The sequence below is a fragment of the Simochromis diagramma genome, unplaced genomic scaffold (genome assembly GCF_900408965.1).
Source record: "Simochromis diagramma unplaced genomic scaffold, fSimDia1.1 OVJJ01000026.1, whole genome shotgun sequence".
NCBI lineage: Eukaryota > Metazoa > Chordata > Actinopteri > Cichliformes > Cichlidae > Simochromis > Simochromis diagramma.
In genome coordinates, this window is record NW_024386985.1 from 7,663,193 (window position 1) to 7,685,533 (window position 22,341).

Consider the following 22,341-nt stretch of genomic DNA (forward strand, 5'->3'; position numbering starts at 1 on the left):
TACTTTCTGGGGTTTCCTTGTCTGGACGATTGTGTTTTTGTGTGTTGATGTGTGTACAAAGTAATTCACCTGGAAAAGCTGCTGCACACCTTTGTACAGATGTGGAAAAAGTGGAACCTGAAATTTAATTCTTCTCGGGTTTTCAGGACCTGGACCCTGATCCAGGAAGCTGGATCAGCTAAAACTCTGAGTTTCTTAAGCCTGACTCTCCATCTTTGTAACGGAGAGCTCTGGAAATGTAATCTGATTACATTTACAGGAAATGTAATCTGATTACATTTACTGCAGATTCCCCATTTACATCCCTGTGATCAGTCATTTATCAGGCTGATCAGTGATTGATTATTGGTCACTATGATGGACAAATGTTGGATCTTAGTGTGAATATCTCAGTAAAAATGGATAGCTGAAATGACTTTCTAAACCAGACGAGTTTAAAGAAGCAGCTGCTTAAAGTAACAAGAGTAATCTAAAGGTAATCTGATTACATTTCGTGTTCACAGACAGATCCACCCATGTCAATGACTGTTAAACAACATTTTAAAGGTTCAAAGTCTGAAAGTCACCTGAATCGGTCTCGGCACATGACCCAAAATCACCCAGAGGGAATAATAGGCTCACACACAGGAAGTTTTCCAAAAACTTTTATTTTGTAGAAAAACAAATAAACAAAAAACCCATCACAGTGTGTGTTTGTGTGTGTGAGTGCACTTATGTTGGTTTGGTGAGCAGCTGGCTGGAGAAGTCGTACAAATCTTTGTTCATTTTTTTCAGAGTCTGAACTTCTTCTTCGAGCTCAGCGATTCTAACCTTCGTGTTCTCGCAATCACCAAACACCGACTGAAAACACAAACAAAAACAAGCAATTACACATCACAGAAAAAAAAAACAAAAAAACAATCTCTGTCATCTGTCTCCAAACATCGTCCTCTGCTCAACGAGCTCACCAAAATCACTTTTTCCCCGTCCCTTTAAATACAATACATGACTGGTTCTGCACCAGATGATCCTGTCGCTAGGAGGTGTTTGCCCCTATTATCATCATCAACAGTACCAACAGTAACTGCAACTTCAACATGCTTTCTTTCTAGCGGCCACTCACTAGGGGGTGAAAGTTGTGGTTCTAAAAAGACTCAGTCCTGACATCAAGTTTCAATCAAGTTTAATTTGTAACTCTTTCAAAATGGAGGGTTTTTGCTGTACACTCATTGGCTGATGACTTGTAATTGACAGGTTGTGAACCAGTCTGTCACAGTCAGAACCTCCCATTAATCACCACATTTGGGTTGAAAACACGATGACGTTGGCAGCAGACACGCTCATAACGAAGCTTCAAAGTGCTAATGATTGACAGCTGCTGTGTCACGTTGGTTACAAGCTAAAAAATTAGCATTTTGGTTAAAGATGACCACGACTTCTTCCAGGGATGCCGCAGACACCAGCCAACAGGTAAGAAACATGATTTCTGATCATCCTATGATGGACTAAGGTGGGAAAATATTTACCCAGCAAACAGTAAATACTGTCATCTGATTGGCTGGGTTGAGCTGGACCCTAATTGATCTCCATATTACTTGCTGTTCCTAGAGTATTTAAAAGTAGACTGGGAAGCAGAGCCTTTAGTTTTCAAGCCCTTCTTCTATGGAACCAGCTTCCAGTTTGGATTCAGGAGAGAGACACACTATCTCTACTTATAGGATTAGGCTTCAAACTTTTCTTTTTCCTAAAGCATATAGTTAGGGCTGAATCAGGTGTTTATACACCTCTCTGCATTAAATCATTAGTTATAATTAATCTCTGGCTCTCTTCCACAGTGTGTCTTTGTCCTGTCTCCTCCCCTCACCTCAACCGGTTGCAGCAGATGTCCACCCCAGCTTGAGCCTGGTTCTGCTGGAGGTTCCTTCTCTTTAAAATAGAGTTTTTTCTTCCCACTGTCACCAAAGCACTTGCTCATAGGGGGTCATTATGATTGGTGGGGTATTCTGTTTTCTTTAAATTATAGTAGGGTCTTTACATTACAATATAAAGCACCATGAGGTAGGGGTGTGCAATATATCAAGTTTTTCCACATACAACGGTTAAAGCGGCTTTATTGTAACCATCGAGTATAAATTGCCATGGCAATATTAAGCTGTCTGCATATAATTCACTGAGATTTTTTTCCTCACACACGCTGCCAATGCATCATTAACCCCCACCCCACCCCAAAATTTTCTACCTGCCACACTGGGCTGAGCGTGCGCATTTATATACTACCAGACAGGGAAAAATATAGCGACAGCTGGAGTTTCAGACTCGCTTTCATTTGGATTTCACAAGGACAATGCTGCACAAAATGCAGTAATTTGCAAAAACATGCCGTAAAACTACACAGGTCAACAATTTTATTTCTTTTTTTTTTTTTTTTTTGCAATCATCAGAAACCACAAGACACTTTTCTAAACTGTTTTTTTCATGCTGCTTTCAGGTCTGCTTTCAAATTTTTTTCAGTTACATCAGCCAGATAATTTTGAATTATGAGTAATATTAGTTTGCAATGGACCTTCACGCAGTTTTTATTAAACAGGCACCAATCAAGCAACTGTTTCAATATTTTCAGTCAGATAGGCGCACACTGTGGCATAGATATGATGATCAGTGGCAGTCAGCTACCACTGTTTCTTCAAAAAATCCTTAGCATATGATTTTCTTGTGCACACTGTGTCTGGATTGTCAGGGTACAGCGTCCAGCAGTAGTCGGCCATCATGCTCTCATTCCAGAAACCTTAGTAGCGACGCTCCATTAACTGCATGTCCTGATGAAAATGCTCTCCCTGTTCATCACTCACCATGGCAAGATTTTCTGGAAAGAACTCGAGGCCTGAGTGCAGGAAGTGTATTTATTTTCAATGACATGCGACAGCCCAGTTTCTGGTAGGAATCAAGCAGAAGCTGAACTCCTTCCATGTATGCAGAAAACTTGTGGATGCCCAGAAAGTTTTTGCAGAGCCACTTCAATTCCTCCCAAGCTTTGAACTCAGCTGTTGAGAGAGATTGTTTGAAGCCTTCATTCTGCAAAATGGACTTGATCTGTGGACCTATAAATAAACCTTCATTCATTTTTGCACCGCTTATGTTTGGAAACTTTTCAGTGGGGTAATGAAAACTGCATGCATTCCCTTGGCCTATGGCCTCGACAAGATTCTTCATCAAGCCTAGCTTGATATGGACAAGCGGCAAAAATATTTTACGTGGCTCAACCAGAGGCAGAAACTCGATACTGCTTTTTCCTGGCTCATAGGCATCTCGTGGCTGCCAGTCACCCTTGACATAATGTTCCGCATGACAATGGCACATTGAGCCATCAGTTGTGAAGAACGCTGTCAAGTTATGACTTCAACTATGACTGTAGTGAGTTACAGTAACACCCTTGGCAAACAAATGCTTCTGCTTAAGCCTCGAAGCAAGAAGTTCTGCTTTGTCTTTCGACAGATTTAGATCACGAACGAGATAGTTTAGCTCTGCTTGTTTAAAAGTCTCTGGTTCTGAATCTTCATCAGCCAGAACGGATCTGATGGCTCTGGATTGTAACCAGAGGCACCTTGACCGTTTCCTCGTCACCTTCTACAGAAGCGAATCCATCATGTGGCAGCACAGGAACAGGCCTTTTTGCAGAATCCAGGCTGGTGTAGACAATTTTGTGCTTATTTTTGAATGAGAATGCTGTTGTATTCACACGGCAAAAATAGCAATTGTTGAGATCTCGTGGTTCCTGCCACACCATCGGGATTGCAAATGGCATTGCTGCCTTTCACAGATTTAGCCAGTGCTGCAGTCCATTGGAACAACTGTTGCAGATGACATGTTGAGCCCAAGATTTATCCTGGTCACCCAGAGGGCAGCCAAAGTACAATTTGTATATCTTCTTAAGGTCCATAGTAATCGGGAGACATGCTTTTGTCTTGAATGAACCACACACATAAGAGCAACTGTCTGGATGATTAATACAATCTAGGCACGGGTAACAACTGAAATCAATTGCAATTAATGCCGTATGTAACATAAAACACAGGGAACTGTCGTTAAATCTGGTTACATGCTTAGGCTAATTATACCAACTATTATGCAATATATAACTAGCATTATCACAAAAAAACTGTACGTGCTAGGGAAAAACTAAACACAGATTTGAAATCAGCATGAAATTTTAAATGTTATAAGCACAAAAGTTTGTTTTATTTTTACTCGTGAATTCTTGTTTGATGTTTTTGTTGCTGTGATCTTGTGTTTGTTTGTTAAAAGGTCTAGTGTTGACCACCGAAAGAGACTTAACTGTCACAGGATTGTCATCTGTTAAAAACCTCTGTGTATAACGGATGGTTAAAAAACATAGTTAAATAAAACATTTTAATACAAAAAATATGAATGAAAATATGAAACCACTGAATTGTCGATTTGAATGAGTGTACCGATGCAGTGTTAGGCACTATATGGTTGATAATAACATTTGTTTTTGTAGGTTATTTAAACATATCATGATATATATCGTGCAAATTGGATTTTCCTCATATCGCCGACCACTACCTTGAGGTGAGTGTTGTTGTGATTTGGCGCTGTATGAATAAAACTGAATTGAACTGAAGCAGTCTCAGAGTCTGAACTTTGACCCCACGCTCCAGACACACACAGGGCTGACCAATAGAGCTGCCAGCTTCACACCATCTCCGACCACCATTGCTATCAATAATCAATAAGACTGACAGGAATGTCAGGCTCACAGTTTGTCTCTGACCCTTGGCCAGTGAAACTGTGGGATTGTCAGAGGATGCAAACCAACACTCCAAGAAACCTCGGCCCCTCTCACCTTGTCAGTCACGGCGTTCATCAGCGAGTTCAGCGTGTCGGCTTTCTGCAGGTACGTTTCCTCCTCCTCCTGTAAACAAACGGGAAGACCTCTTCAAAGTAAAACCTGCGATGTATCAGCTTTAAGTGAGATGTGCAGATTGTCACTTCAAAATAAAACTGAAATCTTCCACCATAATTACAAAAATAATTTAGCAATAAAATTTAGCACTGCTGTGTGAATCTGGTGATAATGATGAAGACATCTAAAATTTTTATGTCTTGAGAACTGATCAAGTAAACGATGTTAAACACTCCAAACAGGACTGACGATGTTAGCAGGCACGCTGGTGACAGAGCACTCTGACCTGTCAGGCAATCAAAGCTGTAAATATTGATATTATTGCTTACCCACTGAGACGCCAGCAAACACACGCATTTTTCAAACCCATTGTCATTACAGCAGAGAGTGTGTGTGTGTCTCAGCCTGTATTAGATTCTGTCTCATTAGCATAAACTGCTCTGAGGATGCTTATGAAAGTTTCCCTCTCATTGTGTATGCATTTGTGCGTGTCTATGTCACCTTCCTCCTTCAGAGGGATCGATGTGTTTGAGCTGCAGCTTCATGTTTTATTTAAACGTTTCCTCGAATTGTGTTTGATCTTTCCATCTTTACGTTCAGCCTTCACCTGCACAGCTCCTTCGTTCACCCGTGTGTGTGTGTGTGTGTGTGTGTGTGTGTGTGTGTGTGTGTTTTCATTTCTACCCTGTCATGTCAGAATTTCTTGTTGTTGTGGCTCCCATTTATGAAAATAAACTGCTCAGACATTCATTTGGTTTTTACTTCCATAAACAGGAAGCTCAAATATGGAAGACACTAGGAAGAAAGGCAGCACTCACCTGTGTGTGGAGCCTGAGGCGGACACACACCTCCCCCGGCTCACCGCCGTCGCTCTCGGAGGCATGCAGGTGTCGGCTGAAGCGTGGCAGAGGGACGGCGGGCCGACTGTCAGGCAGGAACATGTTAGCGGGAGCTGGCGTGATGATGGCGTTTGTCACTGGCCCTAAACACACAAACAGGAAGTGATGTCGTGGTGCTCAGGAAGTGTCGTTTGTGGATGGAGAGACATAATCACTACAGAAGAAATTTTGCTTCTTGTGTAAATTCTACAACACGCATGATCCTCTGCTAACCCCACATCGCTCATGACATCATCAGCTCATTAACCATTAGGTCATAGGTATGAACAGGAACCGGCTAATCAGGGGCCAACTGACCAGAGACATTAGCTGAATGACAATGACCCCTAAGGTGATGAGTGCACGCGAGTTTCCTCGGTGATTCACGGGTGTAAATGGCGACATGTCCAGGGTGAATGTCGCCTCTTGCCCCATGGCAGCTGGGATAGGCTCCGCCCCGCTGGGGTGATAAAGATGATGTAGGGAGCTCCTGAAGGTCAAAACTGTTTCTTCTTCTTTCGTGATAGCTCCACGGTGTTGTTTAAATAAAGCTGTTTGTTTTTGAATAACATTGAAACCCATGTTTACATCACTTCCTGTCATCTTGGCTTTCAAGAACATATCAGTCTCTTAGATGAAACAGGAAGCAAGTCAGTGATGTCATGTAACCAGGCTGAAACTGTACCGACCTGAAACATGCAAATGATGACAGGCTGCAGATTAAAAAGTCACTTAGGTGAAACAAAATTAGGGTTTTTTGCTTACTTGTTTTGTAACCTTTAACATTTTTTGGTGCATTGGTTCTATTACACGTCTGCAGAGGCCAAGCCTACACTTGAAGCCATTGAGGTTTTCGTTGGCGGGAGTGACGCGATGCCGCTGTTATTCCACTTCCAGCTGTTGTATTTGTTGTTCCACAGTTCTCTTTATCCAACATCATTTATCATAACTTGAAATCAATCCTTTGATTTTTCTGAAAATCGCCAGTGCCCCTTATAATCCCGTGTGCCCTCGTATGAATTCTGGTTGTGTTTACTGACCTTAAAACGATTTTCTGTGGTACACGGCGCTCAAAAATCTGTCAAATGTTTTAGTACGACTTTGCTAAGCTACGAAGTCGCACTGCTTGATGGATTGTCGGAGCATTACGGCTATCGTAGGCAGGAGACTCGCGGAGTAATACGTACTGTGCTTCAACATAAACAAAAACGCACTGTTGGTTTCCTGCACGTGCTCAGTTCTTATCTACTGATGTTCGTTGGTCTGCCCTCAGCAGCTCCTTCGGCTGATAAAACCTTAATTGTCCTGCAGTGTTTCCTCATTCGGCACACTGACAGAACCTCTCTCGAGCACCAGAACAGAACAAGAAGAGACGAGTGGGCCTGAGCTGACCATCTGACCATCAAACATTCATTACATCAACCTCATCAGATGTGCCTGAAGTTAGCTTAAACTTTTACACACAGCCTCATTGACAGACCAGGACTTCACCTCCACCACCTGATTGCATACTGTATGTCAGCTCCTCTCGGACTAACACAATATCAACATGTGTTGACCCATAACCAATACGTACTGACGACCATCAGTTTTTGATCACACCCAAACAAACCTCTTCTGTCACAAAGGCCTTGGCCCGTGTGACAGAAGAGGATGCTGGAGAGGGAAGATGGAGGCAGATCATCCTTCCCTGAAAGGAGCATGAGAAAGGAGGAGGAGGAGAAGAAGCTGTCCACTGTCACTTGACGTTTCCATCACTTCCATCACAGGTGCCTTTGATTTGGTGTTCTACAAATGAAGAGTATTAAAAACTGAAAATAGAGCAAAGTGTCTGAGTTTGTGAAGGACATTCAGAGAAACTCCTGTGAAATATTAAAGTTCTTCTGGTTCATCAGTAAAATATTCAAGCTGCTGCACTCAAGTCACATTAGGAGGAGCTGATGGACATCAACAGATGGCGATCACCTCAATAACACATGACTGCTTCTGCGCTCTGCAGCAGGGGCAAGCTCACTTTGTTCCTAAAAGCTGCCAGGCCACATGACCTACATGATCATTTATCAATGAGACTCATGAAGCAGACGGGATTATTAAGATCCCGAAATTAATCACGATTCGGATTAGCACCAGGTAAATCACACCACTGATGTGTTTGGTCCTGATGAACGCTACCTGTGGCAGGTTCTCTGTCAGGCATGTCTGACCTCAAGTTTTCAGACCTCGGCTAATTTTGCCGCGATCGCTGTGTCAGTCCCTCAGACAGCTGCGGTCTGCACAAACACGTTCAGGTGTTTTTGTGGGAAGAATGGAAACAGGAGGATCTGCGTGTGAATAACCCGAGCGTGTTCTGTCAGTCGTAAATGTCTCTGAAATGTGGCGCTTTGTTCCAAACGGGTGGTTCTAGCAGCAGCAAGTTGGCGTCTAGCGCCATAAAGATCTGCACAGATGAATGAAAATCATGGAATATTCCAGACCAATGTCCAGTCAGGGCCCGCTGTGAAGCAGTTAAATAATCCAATCATCATCACTGGCAAAAACAACTGAGGTCAAAACATTCAGCGGTCAAAGGTTAAATAACAAGGTCCATGGTGGCTCTCCTCCACCTATTGAAGATTTTTCTGGCTGCTGATTGAGACAAGGACACTGTGTGTGTGTGTGCGTGAGAGAGAGTGAGAGAACCAGTTTAAAGTGCCATCTGTAACCACGGTGACCACAGGGTCCTCTGAGAAACTGTCCCACTGCAACTCATCAACCTGTCATCAATGCTCGTCCATCAGCTGCAACAGCCAATCAGGTCAGGACAAACACAGGAAGTGGAATGGCACCTTTAATCTCCTCTGCTTCCTTCACTTGCAGCCAATCAAAAGGAGCGGCTCTGAGCGAGGCGTGCTCCATCAGTAAATCTGCCGCCACGCTGCCAGACTCATTTCACGCCAACAGAAGCTCCAAACCGCAGCGCGTGGGAGCGGATTTACTGCATCTGCCTCCACCTTCAGTCCTCCATAACAGCCCTCTATAACAGCCGTCTGCACCTCCACCTCACCGCTCTGTATTCACTCCGCCTTCAGCGCCTCAGCTCACTGTCACTCTAACTTCCTGTCTGGGGACTTTTAAAATTAATTTCCCTGAGATTAGCTCGAGGATCTGTTTAAGAGCCTGAAGGATGACAAATCGCTCGGGAGACGACAAAGCATCTGAGCTGACTGACACGCCTGAACCCCGAAACAGGAAGTGGCTCATTTACACACAGAAAGAAACAAGCGAGCTGACCTCACCTGTTCACTCTAAACAGCTTTTTTTATTACCTGTACTCAGGTAGCAGCTTCACCTCTAGCAGCCGCTTCACCGTGCTCCTCGCTGTGAGACCAGCTGGCGGCAGCGTCTTTCAAAGGTTAATGTGAAACTGGTCCGACTGCAGCAGCTGCTGAAGATGTTTTATCTGCTCAGAAAACAGTTTACAGCAGACTGAAGACCACGGCCGTGTGACCACGACTCAGAGTCTGTTCACCTGAAGGTTTCCCATGAGGAGTTGAGCCACGCCCACCACGCCCCCTCCCCACCAGAGCAAATCTTATGCTTAGTAATTCTGAAATCTACCCACCCATCCATCAACTTTTCCATTGTCCACCTCCTTAAACTCTGATGCATGCAGCGTGCTGCCCCAGCTTCAGATGTTCAAAAATAAAGTTCAAGACGCTTTTGCCAGCAGGTTAAACTTCTACAGCCTCACACATTACAGCTCCACTCCTGAGAGCCAGCAGCTTCATCTTTGACCTAGAGCACCAGACACATAATGTGCCAATTTAAAATATGGACACAGGTCAAACAGAACCACAAAAATAAGCTGTTTGATTGGCTCCTAGGTTAGCATGACGCTAAATGTTTAATACTCTAAAGTTTGTGATCAAAATACTTTCAAACACTGCTCTGGCTCATCGATCAGCCAGAGCAGGCGATTCCAACACCAGATCAATAAGTATAAAAGCAGTTGCTGAACCAGGTTTACACCTGCAGTCTGACCTGGGGGTTCAGTCCCCAGGCATGTCAGTGCCTCGGTCAGATGCAGCTGATAGCTCATCTGATTTCAACTAAGCTGCCGCTCCTCAATAAAACCAATCCCTGAGAGACTATGCTCAGGGTGAGAAACTCCACCAGCAAAACATAATGACCGCCAGGTCACCTTGCAGGTGAGCTGAAAGAAGCTCAGACATAGATTTCAAAATGAAAGTGTTTATAAACCTTAAAAAGCAGCTTAAATATTTTTGAGCTTTTATATGAAAGTCAATGATACAATGACTCAAGGTGAAACAAAGTAAATGTGTGTGTCTACCACTGAGTCTCTGCATGACTGCTACCATTTACTGAAGGGTCATTCTGATATTTATGAGATTTTATTTTGAAAAGCCATAAAAACTGGCATCACTTACAGTCCCTGATGAGTTTTAAAAAGTCTAGCACACTTCCTGTAACACCTGTTAGTCATTTAAACTTTGAATGACGTGTCTATGATAAAGAAAGGGTTTTTATCTGAGATGTCCTCCCAGTAAAACAAAGGCAAAGGGGGGTTCAAAGCTGAGGGAAAGTTAAACATCAAAATGTAGGTGGAATGATAATAAGAACAACTGGTGCTGATGCTCAGTTATTTAATTAAAAAAATGTAAATCTCTAAAGGACCCGCAGGCTCTGTTTTAACACATAGTTTAAGGGTTTCTCTCAGAAGGGTGTCCTCACTCTTACATCATAAATAAAATCCCCGAGCAGTGAAACTCAGGAGGTTTATACTGAAAAGTCCGAGCAGAATTCCTGCTTGTTGTGCTAATAGAAACGGGCTAATTATCCCCCACTCAATTACACATATTGATTGTCTGCTTGGCTCCGGCTGCTGGAATTACACTAATGGTCCAAATGTGGTCCAGAACGACAGATAAATCAGGCTGAGTGTGTTAGAGGCTGAAGGGCTGCCAACACACTGCAGACACTCTGAGGAAACACCCTCAGCTGGTTTGGAGCCTCTCACCTGGATGTTTTATCGATATTCCACTAAACCAGGGGTCTCAAACTTAAATGAGCCATGGGCCAATCCTGGCACTGTCATCTCATTGGAGGGCCACTTTAGTGTTCAAGTAGTACAAAAAACCAAACAAGAAACAAATCCACAAATATTTCAGAAAATGTTTTTTTTTTTTTTTTTTTTTATTTCAAATATTGTATAACAACACAATTTTTTTTCCTCCCTCTTAACTAACTGAAGCCTTTCATTTAACTACCAAATAAACACATTGGTCCTCTCTTTCTGGCCACACACATGGCAGCACTTCTGCTATCATTTTGTTTGTATTCAACAATACAAAGTGGCAGCCCCCGGGCCGCCACTTTGAGACCCCTGCACTAAACAAACCTATGAAAGACACTTATCACATCAACTGCTTCATGAGCTGAAGGAAAGTTTTTTGGGGTGTTTTTATACCATAAATCTGCAGTTCATCTACCATCCAGCAGAGGCAGCAGTGAATCTATCTCTATGTTAAAATTAACAAGTTTACAACCAGATACAAAAACTGGTTTAGCCTCTAAAGATAATTTCTCTTTTCACAACAACTGTACAGGTGAAGAATGTTTTTAGAAAACAACTGTTTGCATTAATGGGGGCATGGCCTCTTTGATTGCAGACAGCTAGCCACCTGTCAAAGCTTCACCAAAGCCTCATTTTACTGAGTGTGGATGTTAATGTAACGCAAGTATGCAGATTAGTTGCTAACATAATTTAGCTCATCTTAAAAACTGTCAGATTCTTTCATCTGAGCACAGCGCCCCCCATCAGTAGCACTGATAACTGCAGGTGGTGAGTCTTCATCAAGTTTTCATTGAATGCCGTTTGTTTACTGAGATACTCCTGAGATCATTGCATTTAATTTAATACTATCAAACATAAAAGAGAATAATTGAAACTGTCAGTCAAATGTGGGCTGCTGAAATGAAAGTTTCCATGTTTTGCGATGTCACAGAAATCATTTATCTTATCTCTATCATGATAATTCCTTTCTTCTGCGAGTCAGCTTCCTGTCTGTGGTTCTCTTACAGACTCTGATCATAATTCAGCTGCTGATGATTTGTCTCAGCAAAAAGTCTCAGGATTATAGTGAAGATGAATCTCTGGGAGGTAAAAGCAGCAGTTAAATGTCAGCACTGCAGATGGGCTGCCTCGCAATAGCCTTCCTGTATGGCCATCACACTAATCCCGCCCACCAGCTCTTCCCAAAAGTTTCTTTTTAGCTGAACAACAAAAATCCAGCAGCTCAATTAGAGAACACATCAGACACCGTCCAAACAGCTGATCTATGACATCAGGAAATACCTGGCGACTACAACAGTAACCTACAGCCACATGAATGGACAGCTTGCCACACCATGGAGTTGGCAGCTTCATGTTTAATAGTTGAAAAAATTTAAAGAAAACCTGCAGTTTGCAGGAACGCCACAAAGACAACTCAACTGAGCCATCAAAATTTAGGTGGAATGATAATAATAACTGGTGCTGATGCTCAGTTATTTAATTAAAAACTGTAAATCTCTAGGGGACCCGCAGGCTCTGTTTTAACACATCGTTTAAGGGTTTCTCTCGGAAGGGTGTCCTCGCTCTTACATCATAAATAAAATCCCCGAGGAGTGAAACTTTGTACTGAAAAGTCCGAGCAGAAGACAACTCAACTGAGCCACTGATGTTTGTCTGAAAATGCTGTCACGCTCAGGTGTACGATTCAATACAGCATGGTGTGTTCAAGTGTCACTGTGTTTTTTATTCTAGTACGATGTGTTCAGGGGCCCTCAGAGCTGTCAGTGTTTCCCCCGCAGCCTCTCGGGGTAATGAGTCCTGAGATGAGGTGACGGCAGCAGAGAGAGGTGGTCTCGCCTCGTCGCCTGCAGGAGCGGTGCTCTGCTGTCAGATGGATGTTTCTTTATAACAGTCGCAGATCTGACACGCTGAGAGACGGCGGAGGAGGCAGGAGAACTCGGACTGATGCACACCTCCCCCTCCTCGCTTCTCATGAACTCTTCATGAACCTCTCACTTTATTTGGTTTATTTCACAGCAGCTCAGATAATCAATCGCGCGCACACACACAATGTGTTCGATAACAGTGATGGGATGCAGCGTCTCCTCTGAGCTTAGCACCTGTAGATGGATCTCAAATGACGTCTCTGAGGATCACGTGATGCTGAGCCAATCACAGCATCTCAGATCAGAGACTTCTGCACCGACTTGCCTCAGTCAAACCCAACCATCAAATGATCTACTTCCTGTGAGGCATCATTGTTCTCACCATAATCAAATGAAACAAAATAACTGATTAAAAATGGCGAGGAAATGTCTGAGGACCGCCTTCTGTTCCTGTGGTCTTCCTGGGTGCTCCAGGGTCCTGGAGCCATGTGAGTTTACATTTTTAACAAAGTGATAGACAGCAACCTATCCAGGTGCGTTCCACCTCTCGCCCGTTGACTGTGCCCAACAGAGGGCGATGGTTTCTGTGAAGGTCGTCAGCATGATGCCTACAGACAAACATCTGCATGTTAATCAGTGACATCACTATGATGTCACACTGATCGTTCTTCACTTCACTCAGTTAAAAAGGCTCAGCTTCAGCCTGGATTCAACTCAAAATCCTGAGATTATTTCAGGTTTGCTCCACCTGTGACATACCTGCAGCGCTACCTGTCTGACACTGGTTTCCTCATAGACCAGTGCTGAGGGGAGCACATTGGTCATGTTTAGTGAAGCCAGGTTAAAAATTCTTCAGCAGCAGGTGAGGTTTGAGATGGCAGGAATTATGTTCTATGGTGTTTCATCACGCTGATGAGTCCGACTCTGCACACGTCAGGTAAAATCATCAGACGGGCTGAGAGCGAGCACCTCCTCTCGCCTTTTTGTGAGGAGCTGAATCTGCTCTGCTGAGACGAATCCTTTTGAGGCGTTGTCGTCATGGAGGATGAAGCTTTCTCTTTAAATTCACTCTGGCTCTTTGTGAGCAGAAACGTGACCGGGTAGGGGGGGGGGGGGGTGAGCCGCGCATCCGGCCAAAGCGGGGATTACGGTCGCTGACGGCCGTTTGAAGTGAGACGAATTTGGCGCGGAGGATTTGGTTAATTACAAAATGTCAGTCACGATCACGGCGGGGAGGTCCCTTCTCGTGTTCCTGTCAGAACCACACCGCCGCTCATCATCAAGCAGACACCAGAGGAGGAGACAGCGCCGCCAGCGTCACCACTCATTAATAACCCAGCAGCAGCTGAGGAGGAGGCATTTAAACAGCACCTCCCTGAGGTGATAGCTTAAAAGTGCAGCTTCCATTGACCCACATGTAACCAGAAGTAGATCTCAAGCTGAGATTTCTTTTGAGCAAGGCAGCACAGATAGAAAAACTCTCAACCCTGATGATGTCACACGGCGCGGGACTTACCTTTGTGTGCGAGGCAGCGGATGCTCTGTTTACTCTGAATGTCCCACAGTCTAACCGTTTCATCGTGTGACCCTGACAGCAGCAGAGTCCCGTCCATCGACACTGAGAGACACGTCACCATGTTCCTGAGGAGAACACAGAACCACGATCAATACAGTTAATAAACCCTAATCAACAATCATCCTGAACCTTGATCATTGAAGTTAATCCACAGTAAACACTTGTTAGAAGGGCTTCCTCTGACGTGTGTGTTATTCACTACCATCTGGATTATTTCACCGATGGAGACAAGAGCTCTTCATCACACATGTCGTTTTCCCCACACCTGTTTTCAGTTTATGGTCATTCATATTTCCTACCACACCCACTGCTTGGCGAGCTTGGAATTAATGAAGAGACAGCCCACCACCATTTATCGCCATGATGTCACACCTCAGCCCAAGCAGACTCCCACAAGTCTGACGAGAAGCACCGTGAAAACGTGGACAATACTCTGCTGTGATAAAGAACTGGTCGCCTGGCATGGTCATATCCTGTTGACGGTCTACATGTTATTCATTTATTTTCAAACATGGAGATAAAACTGTTTGTACAACACATGAAGTTTCTTAATTTTCTGCTACTCATATTAGGCCCCAGCCACACTCCGTCTGAAGCCCCGCCCCACTTGTTCTAACTTTGTGCTTAAACGTCGTGACTGTTACAGACGATGAAGGTTAATTATCGGTGGACTCGCTGACCTCCAAACGCTCGACGTGATCACCAGCGCCGCTCCTCGCACCGTACCGGAAACACAATTTGTTCCACACACATGAAAATACTCGCACTTCCTGTCACCGCCACAGAGAAATGGTTGGTGTCAGATTAAACTCACTGAAGCAATCCCGTCCTTTCTACAGATTTTCACCCTCTGCTTTCAGTGAACAAGCCTTTTACTGCAAAAGGAACAGGAAATGACCCAGGGCTATCCACTGATATAAATCTTTACAGACAAATTTCCATCTTGTCACACAGTGGAAATTTGTGTTTGTTTTATGCTACGTTTTATTCTGATTTTAGCGTTTATTTGTATGTGTAGTATTGATGTTATTTGCATCATTTTTGTGTTTTGCATAATGTTGTTATAATCCACTGTGGAATGGTTGCATCTGTGGAGGTGTGGGTGGGCCCTGAGGTGGCCTATCAGCGGTCGAACAGACTTGTTAAAAGAAAAAGGACAGGCACAGGCTCGAGAGGAAGGAGGAACCAGGTGTGGGAGAGAAGGACATGCTACCGGATCGCCAGGTGAAACGGCTTCCAATGTTGTTTGCCGGGTGCAGCCGTGTTGGGGGAGGGTCACCGTGGCTATTAGCCAGGCCAGCTTCACGGATGACGTTTCTGTCCAGTGTCTGTCTGTTTACAGGGCGGTGCCACGAGGGAAGTAGCAGCTAGCAAGAGACTCAAGTGCGGAGCGCAGCTGGGTTGTGATGTGACGAGCCTGATAGAGAGACAGGACGGAGATGGGAGTTTCTCCTCGTCCTCCTGAAACTAGGCTGGCGTGATCCAAAAATCAGAAGAGGAATTCCTCTCTCTTTGTACATATAAGGAACATTTGTCTTGGGTTGTAGGACAATTTTATCGCGGCACTGGGCGGGATTTAATGTACAAAGAACATCTTATTGCAAAAGTTGTTCAAAAGAATTGTGTTTATTTATTCCTGGTCTCCTCCTCGGGGAATAAACTGCGTGTGATTAAGACCTGCTCAGTCTCTCCTCCCTGGGTTTCTGATACACGTGTTCCCCCTCGTATTCTAAGAACTTGTGGCGTGACATTTAGGCCCACCAGCTTTAATGTCCACACAGTTTTTTTCTCACTATTAAACAAAAAGGTAAAAACGGTTCATCAAAGCTTCTAGCGTGAGACTTTATTTTGAAAAGAAGAAAAAAGAAAGCTGGTTTTCGTGCACACACACACACACACACACACACACACACACACACACACACACACACACACACACACACACACACACACGAGATGTCATGCGACCATATTCCTGCAAACAAACACCAGCGGCTGTCTCACCTGTGACCTTTAAACACCTGATTCCCCTCGCCATCCGACTGGAACGACTTTTCCCGACCGAGACTCTGCAAACAGTTCAAACAGGTCAACTTTATCGTCTCCCCTTAAAGCTGGGAGGAGTCAAAACATGATTGGGTGAGAAAATGAGACAGACTCACCTGGCTGCACAGAGACACTTGGAAAATATTTCCATCACTTCCTCCACAGAACACGAAGTACTCAGCAGGGTCAAAGGTCACAGACATGATCTCCACATCAAAGAGGATCGAGAGGAGTAGCTCGCCTGAGGACAGCTCCCATACCTAGACAATTAGCAGAAACAAACACCTCTAAGACTGTGATGACTGATATTTTACTGTGCTGAGCTCTGATTGGTATGATTTAACCCATTACTACATGAACTGCAGACACAGACACAGTTTCAAGACACTAATTTGTTTAGAGAAACTAAACGAAGTAAGCTTCCTCCTCAATACCACGCTAACTCCTGTTCTTGATTATGGTGAGATGAAGATCATCAGCTGTCCGCTTTACCTGGGTCACAGCTGTCTGGATCGCTGAGTGACATGAGCAGAGGTGCACAAACTCACCTTCACTGTCTGGTCTAAGGAGGCGGTGGCGACTCGAGCCTGAGCTCCCATCAGGCCGCAGTGCAGGTCTGTGATTGGCAGAGAGTGACGAGACATGATGTGGCGAGGCTCAGGGGCGTGGCTTACATCCAGTTGGACAACACTGAAACACAGTGAACAGAGTAAGTGAGTCAGAGATCCGTCTGGCACATCTCAGAGCCACAGGTGACGCGCCGACCTTACCAGGCAAGTCTGAATTTTATAAAACACACACACAGCTAAAGCTGCACCTGCTGGACACTGCGCCTCTCTCCTGGCTGACTTCACATTTGTCTTCTTGTCATGAAACACCTTACTCCTGATTAAAAGCTACAGAACGCTCCAGATGTGTTTTCAGGTATGTCTCACCTTGACAGACTCCACACCAGAGCCAGGTTGTCTTTTCCACCAGAAACAAAATGGCTGCTGTCATCAGTGAACTTCAGACAGGTGACGTCCTGATAGTGACGACTGAGGACAGACAGCAGTTTACCTGTGCACACCTGATCAGTGAGAAAACAAAGTAAACAAACCTGAACAAAGAGACAAAAAACAAAAAACAACCCAAAAACGACAAAAACATAAAAGGAAGAACTGTCTCTCTAAGCTCTTCCTGAAATGTTTGAATCCTCGTTCCAATCAGCTCCTTCAGCCTCTGATCACCTCCATATGTCTGCTGGAGCTTTATTCTAACATTGAACCTGCAGGAGGTCCAGATGTTCTCATGAACCAGTTTTAGTGAGTTAGTCTTAGCACAGCACGAGCTGATCTCCAATCCTGTGTTCACATTTCACTTTCCAAACCCTCCTCCATGCATTCAGCTTCTACTGTTTCCTCTCTGATGAACAGGATGGAAACAGCTGAGGAGCTCTGAGATGGTGATGCTCTTTCGTAAACTCCTCTGTCAGCATCATCTAAGCAGCTTTTTGTGGTGTCAGTAAGTCAACAATGAGCTTTTATGTTAAACACCTGGAGATGCTTAAAGACGTGTTTTTTGTTCAGATTAACTTTATCTGTTAGTTCTTCAGAGAACACAAGAATATGAGAATCTTTTCTCCACTCGAATGTGGGTAGTTGAGCTTCTTATTCTTGTGTGGGTTCTCTCCTGGTTCTCAGAGTTCCTTCCCCAGTCCAAGTCCTGACTGAGCCTGAGTGCTGATCCGTCTCTATGTTAACCCTGTGATAAACTGGAGACCTGTCAATGTGTACCTGGTGTCACCTATAGCTCAGATAATCTCCTCCCCCAGCAAGACTAAATTAAATAAAGAGTGAAACAGATGGATGGATGTATTCTAAACTTTGTTTGGTCAATATTTTCTTTTTGGTAACAACTGTTCCTGTAATATTGGAAAGTCTGTTTTTTGTTTTGTTTTTTTTAAATGGTGCCACATTTGTAGAGAAAAGGCATTCGTGGGTTGAGCAACAGAGTTCATTTATGTGGGCTGTACCCATGACAAACCAAATCTTCTCTGCCAATGCTAAACAGCTGCTATTGACTCTCTTTTGTGTAACATATATTGGATCGGATGATTGAAGTCTGAAGAAACAAGACATGTTTAACAGTTTATTTACTGAACTGAACAATCAGGGGCCTCACGAGCATCTGTACAAACCACACAGAGCCACAACAGCCTGGCACCTCCTCATCACACTGGTCACCAGCTTGGTCACAGACTGGTGCAATCCAATTCATCAAAGGGCAGATTGCTTACTGACCGCTTGATTGATGAGTGACCAGGATGAATGAATGCTGCTGAACAGTAACTTCACATCAGTAGAGTTACTGAAAGAACTTGTGATTTGCATCATGCTGTCTGCCTATTGAGTCGTACGGCACAGGCTAAACAGGATCTTAAAAATTAATAAATTACATTCAGCCAATCAGAGCTTGAATAGACTCACCTCCCACAGGTAAATGGCCTCAGCGACTCCAGCAGCAAGAAAGAGTCCATTAGGTGAAGCAGAAAGACAAGTGACCACACCGGGACACACGATCTTCTGCTGCAGCTGATCCTGAACAACAAAAGAACAAGTGGGTGTGTCTACGAGGGAAGATCAACATATCCAGGCTTACTCTGTTCGCTGGCTTAACAAAATTTAAAAAGCCCAGTCAGAGATTATCAGAGACCATGAATATCAGAACATGGGCATCAGCTTGGTGTTTAACCCCCCATCTTCTTTTCTGCTTTAGGCTCTGAGCATGATCAGACATTCAATTTTCACTTCAATACCATTTTATTTATATACATCACCAAATCACAGCAACAGTTGCCCTAAGGTAATGCCATCCAGGTACCACACTTCATGGAGCTGTATACAGTTCAGAGCTCTGATGTGTCACATTAGAAACAAACATAAACCCCAGCAAACATTTTTATTGTGACGCTTTGTGTCCTTCTGATGATTGGGTATTTCCAGCAGCATTTCTTTTTATTTTCTTTAAAGACGTCTATCAGAGTTGCTACAGGAAATTAAAAGAGGAAACGCAGTGTGAATAACATTTTTGCTACCAAAATAAAACTAGATCAAATACAATAAAGCAAGAACTGAAAACAATATTTGATGACCTCCATTATGCGCTGAGCAGTTCAGATTACCCGAGGTCCCTGAGCGGGTCCTGGAGAGCGCCACATCTGGAGACTATTGTCCTACTTCTTTAACGCCCCTCCAGGCACCAGCACAGCTGCTCCTCTGATAGGAGGAGATGGGGCTTAGTTGATGCATTTTGTGGAACATGACCCAGTGGTCTTAGCTAACTATAGGCCAATCTCCAACCTTCCTTTCATATCAAAAACACTTGAAAAAGTAGTTGTCAAACATCTCTGATCATCTGCAGAGAAATGGCTTATTTGAAGAGTTTCAATCAGGTTTCAGAGCTCATCACAGCACAAAAACAGCTTTAGTGAAGGTTACAAATGATCGTCTTATGGCCTCTGACAGTGGACTCATCTTTCTGCTTGTCCTGCTAGACCTCAGTGCAGTGTTCGATACTATCTAATCATGAAGCCTGATAACACACACCAAGTAGTTAAACTGCAGGACTGTCTTAAAGATAAAGACCTGGATGACCTCTAATTTTCTGCTTCCAAATTCAGATATCAAACTGAGGTGATGGAACCTCCAAGGGAAAGTCAGACACAGGTCAGCAAGGTTCAAACAACAGGTGATCAGCGACCATCACCACAGTGACCTGCAGCACACCCTCAACACTCTGAAAACGGCTCTGCGTACCTGCTGTACCACCAGGTGTGTCCATGTTACATTTGAGAAGCAGGCTTTCAAGGTAGAATGCTTCACAGAGAAACTGCACATCTGTAGGATGTCTCAACAAGACCTGTGTGTACTAACACAGCAGTCTGTGCGAAAACACGTGGACTCACGAATCAGCTTCTTTAACGCTGAGCTGCAGCCATCACACAGGTAAGGTGTGAGGACAGATAAACGGGATTCGGTAGGGGGTTCGAGTGGTTCTGACAACGGCTCTACTTTTTCTTTTTCACAGAATTAAAGTGTCAGCTTTCTAAACGCTTTGTTTACACCTTTAGAGGGACTGCGGGTTTTTGAGCCCCTGTCCGCGCTGAGCGGCGGAGCGTTACTTTGGTGACTCTCGCCTAGTGAGCGAGGTGGGCTCAGGTGAGCTCAGCTGGGCCAGGTGCTGTCCTACCTTTCTCTGCAGCTCCCACACGTTGATGAAGTTCTTGCCGAGCTGCGCGGACAGCAGGTACTCCCCGCCGAGCACCGTGAGGCTGCGCGCGCCGCTGTTCCCGCCGCGGTACGAGAGCAGACTGGAGCCGCTGTGCGGGTCGAACACGGTGCAGTTCCACAGCTGGGACCCCGAATCGCTGCTCAGCAGGACCTCCAGAGGAGCCGCCATCATCCACACACACACACCGGCCACCGCCGTACACTCTACGTCACGTCCGAGACCGATACGTCACGTCCGGGCGCGGTGCACTGTGGGAGATGTAGGGACAGGCTCTATTTAGAAACACCTGTTTTTCTCCAAAAATATTTAACACAAGTAAAAATAAAACTTAGAGCACGGGAGGCGTTATTTATACAAACATTCTAAACAAATGATAAATCATTCAGGTTTTTACTCACCTGAAAGCAAATATGAATATTTTGCATAATTAAACTTCCATTTTAAGAACCGCACATTTTTACCCCTCAACCATAAAAGGCTGATGGGGTACGATCATCCCCCTGCTGGGAGGCCAGCGTGGACACCGAGGTTTGTGAATGCGATAACTCAAGAGCATGCTGGAGTTTTAATTCGACACCTGCAGGTGTCGCTACAAAAATCTTGGACGAGTTCAAATCTCAAAAGAATATCCTTAAGCTCTTTGGAAACTTTATTTATACACTGACACACATTACATCCTGTCTTTCAAAGCGAACATTCCTGAGTTCCACCCGCTCATTTGGCGGCATACGTGACGGCACGTATGCCGCCTCAGGGGCGTGATGAGGCAGCATACGTGCCTTCACTGATAAACTGTGCCCCCTTGTGGTGACAACTAAAATACTGCGTCTCAGTCAAACAATAACACGAATGCAGTCCAACACATTTCACAACTTGAGTACACAAATTAAATATCTCAACAAGCTTTCTCGTTTCTAGACTGATAAAACCATGATGATTTTATCTTATTGTGCTTTCATTGAATCCGTTTTATCTTTTCTTTGGTGTTGTGGTTATCTGTAAAGAAAAGGAACCACATCTGAACTTAACATCCCTTTACACCAGACAGTTACAGTGGCTGGCCGGTTCACTTTTCTGGACTCAAACCCTTTGCACAGTGAATTTCAGTTTCTTCCAACCCAACAACCCAACTACTCAATCAATGCATCGCTCAGCCAATCAGTCAGTGAACCAACATTAGGTCTCTATATTCTCTATCCTTGTTACTACTTGAATTAATAATTGATCAAGACACTGATTGATTACAGAAACCTGGTTACAGTAGGATGATTATAATAGTTTAAATAAATCAACACCCCTGAGTTAACTGTCAGAATCCTCTTAACACAGGACGATGAGAGGGTGTGGCAGGCTGCAATCTTTTCCTCCAGCTTATTGATCCACCAAAGACCCAGACAGAATTTTAATTCATTTGAAAGCCTGACACTTACCCATGTCTAAATTTAAAATATAGTTTTATTTGTTGTTATCTATCGTCCAACATGGGCCTTACTTAAAGTATTGTCTGATTTCTCAGACCTTTATCTGATTTAGTGCTCAGATAAATATATTATTTTGGTTGATATTTAACACCAATTCAATTCAAGTTAGTTTTATATATATATAGCACCAAATCACAACAACAGTTGACTCAAAGCATTTAATATTGTAGGCTAAAGACATTCCCATAATACAGAGAAACCCCAAAAATCTCCTCCAGCAGAACCATGCTCAGGGAGGGGCTGCCA

The 22,341-nt window shown here is 44.0% G+C and overlaps 1 protein-coding gene across 1 annotated transcript; it reads right to left on the bottom strand.

The window, feature by feature from the left end:
• Positions 1 to 628: 628 nt before the first annotated feature.
• Positions 629 to 20,836, bottom strand: wdr18 (WD repeat domain 18). Its single transcript, XM_040040326.1, has 10 exons — positions 20,573 to 20,836; positions 18,811 to 18,921; positions 17,278 to 17,411; positions 16,891 to 17,032; positions 16,459 to 16,602; positions 16,301 to 16,365; positions 14,237 to 14,361; positions 5,722 to 5,885; positions 4,844 to 4,912; positions 629 to 840 (listed from the first exon to the last, which is right to left on the bottom strand). The coding sequence occupies exons 1-10, from the start codon at positions 20,783 to 20,785 to the stop codon at positions 712 to 714; spliced, it is 1,296 nt and encodes a 431-aa protein (XP_039896260.1). The 5' UTR covers positions 20,786 to 20,836; the 3' UTR covers positions 629 to 711.
• Between the last annotated feature and the right edge of the window lie 1,505 nt (positions 20,837 to 22,341).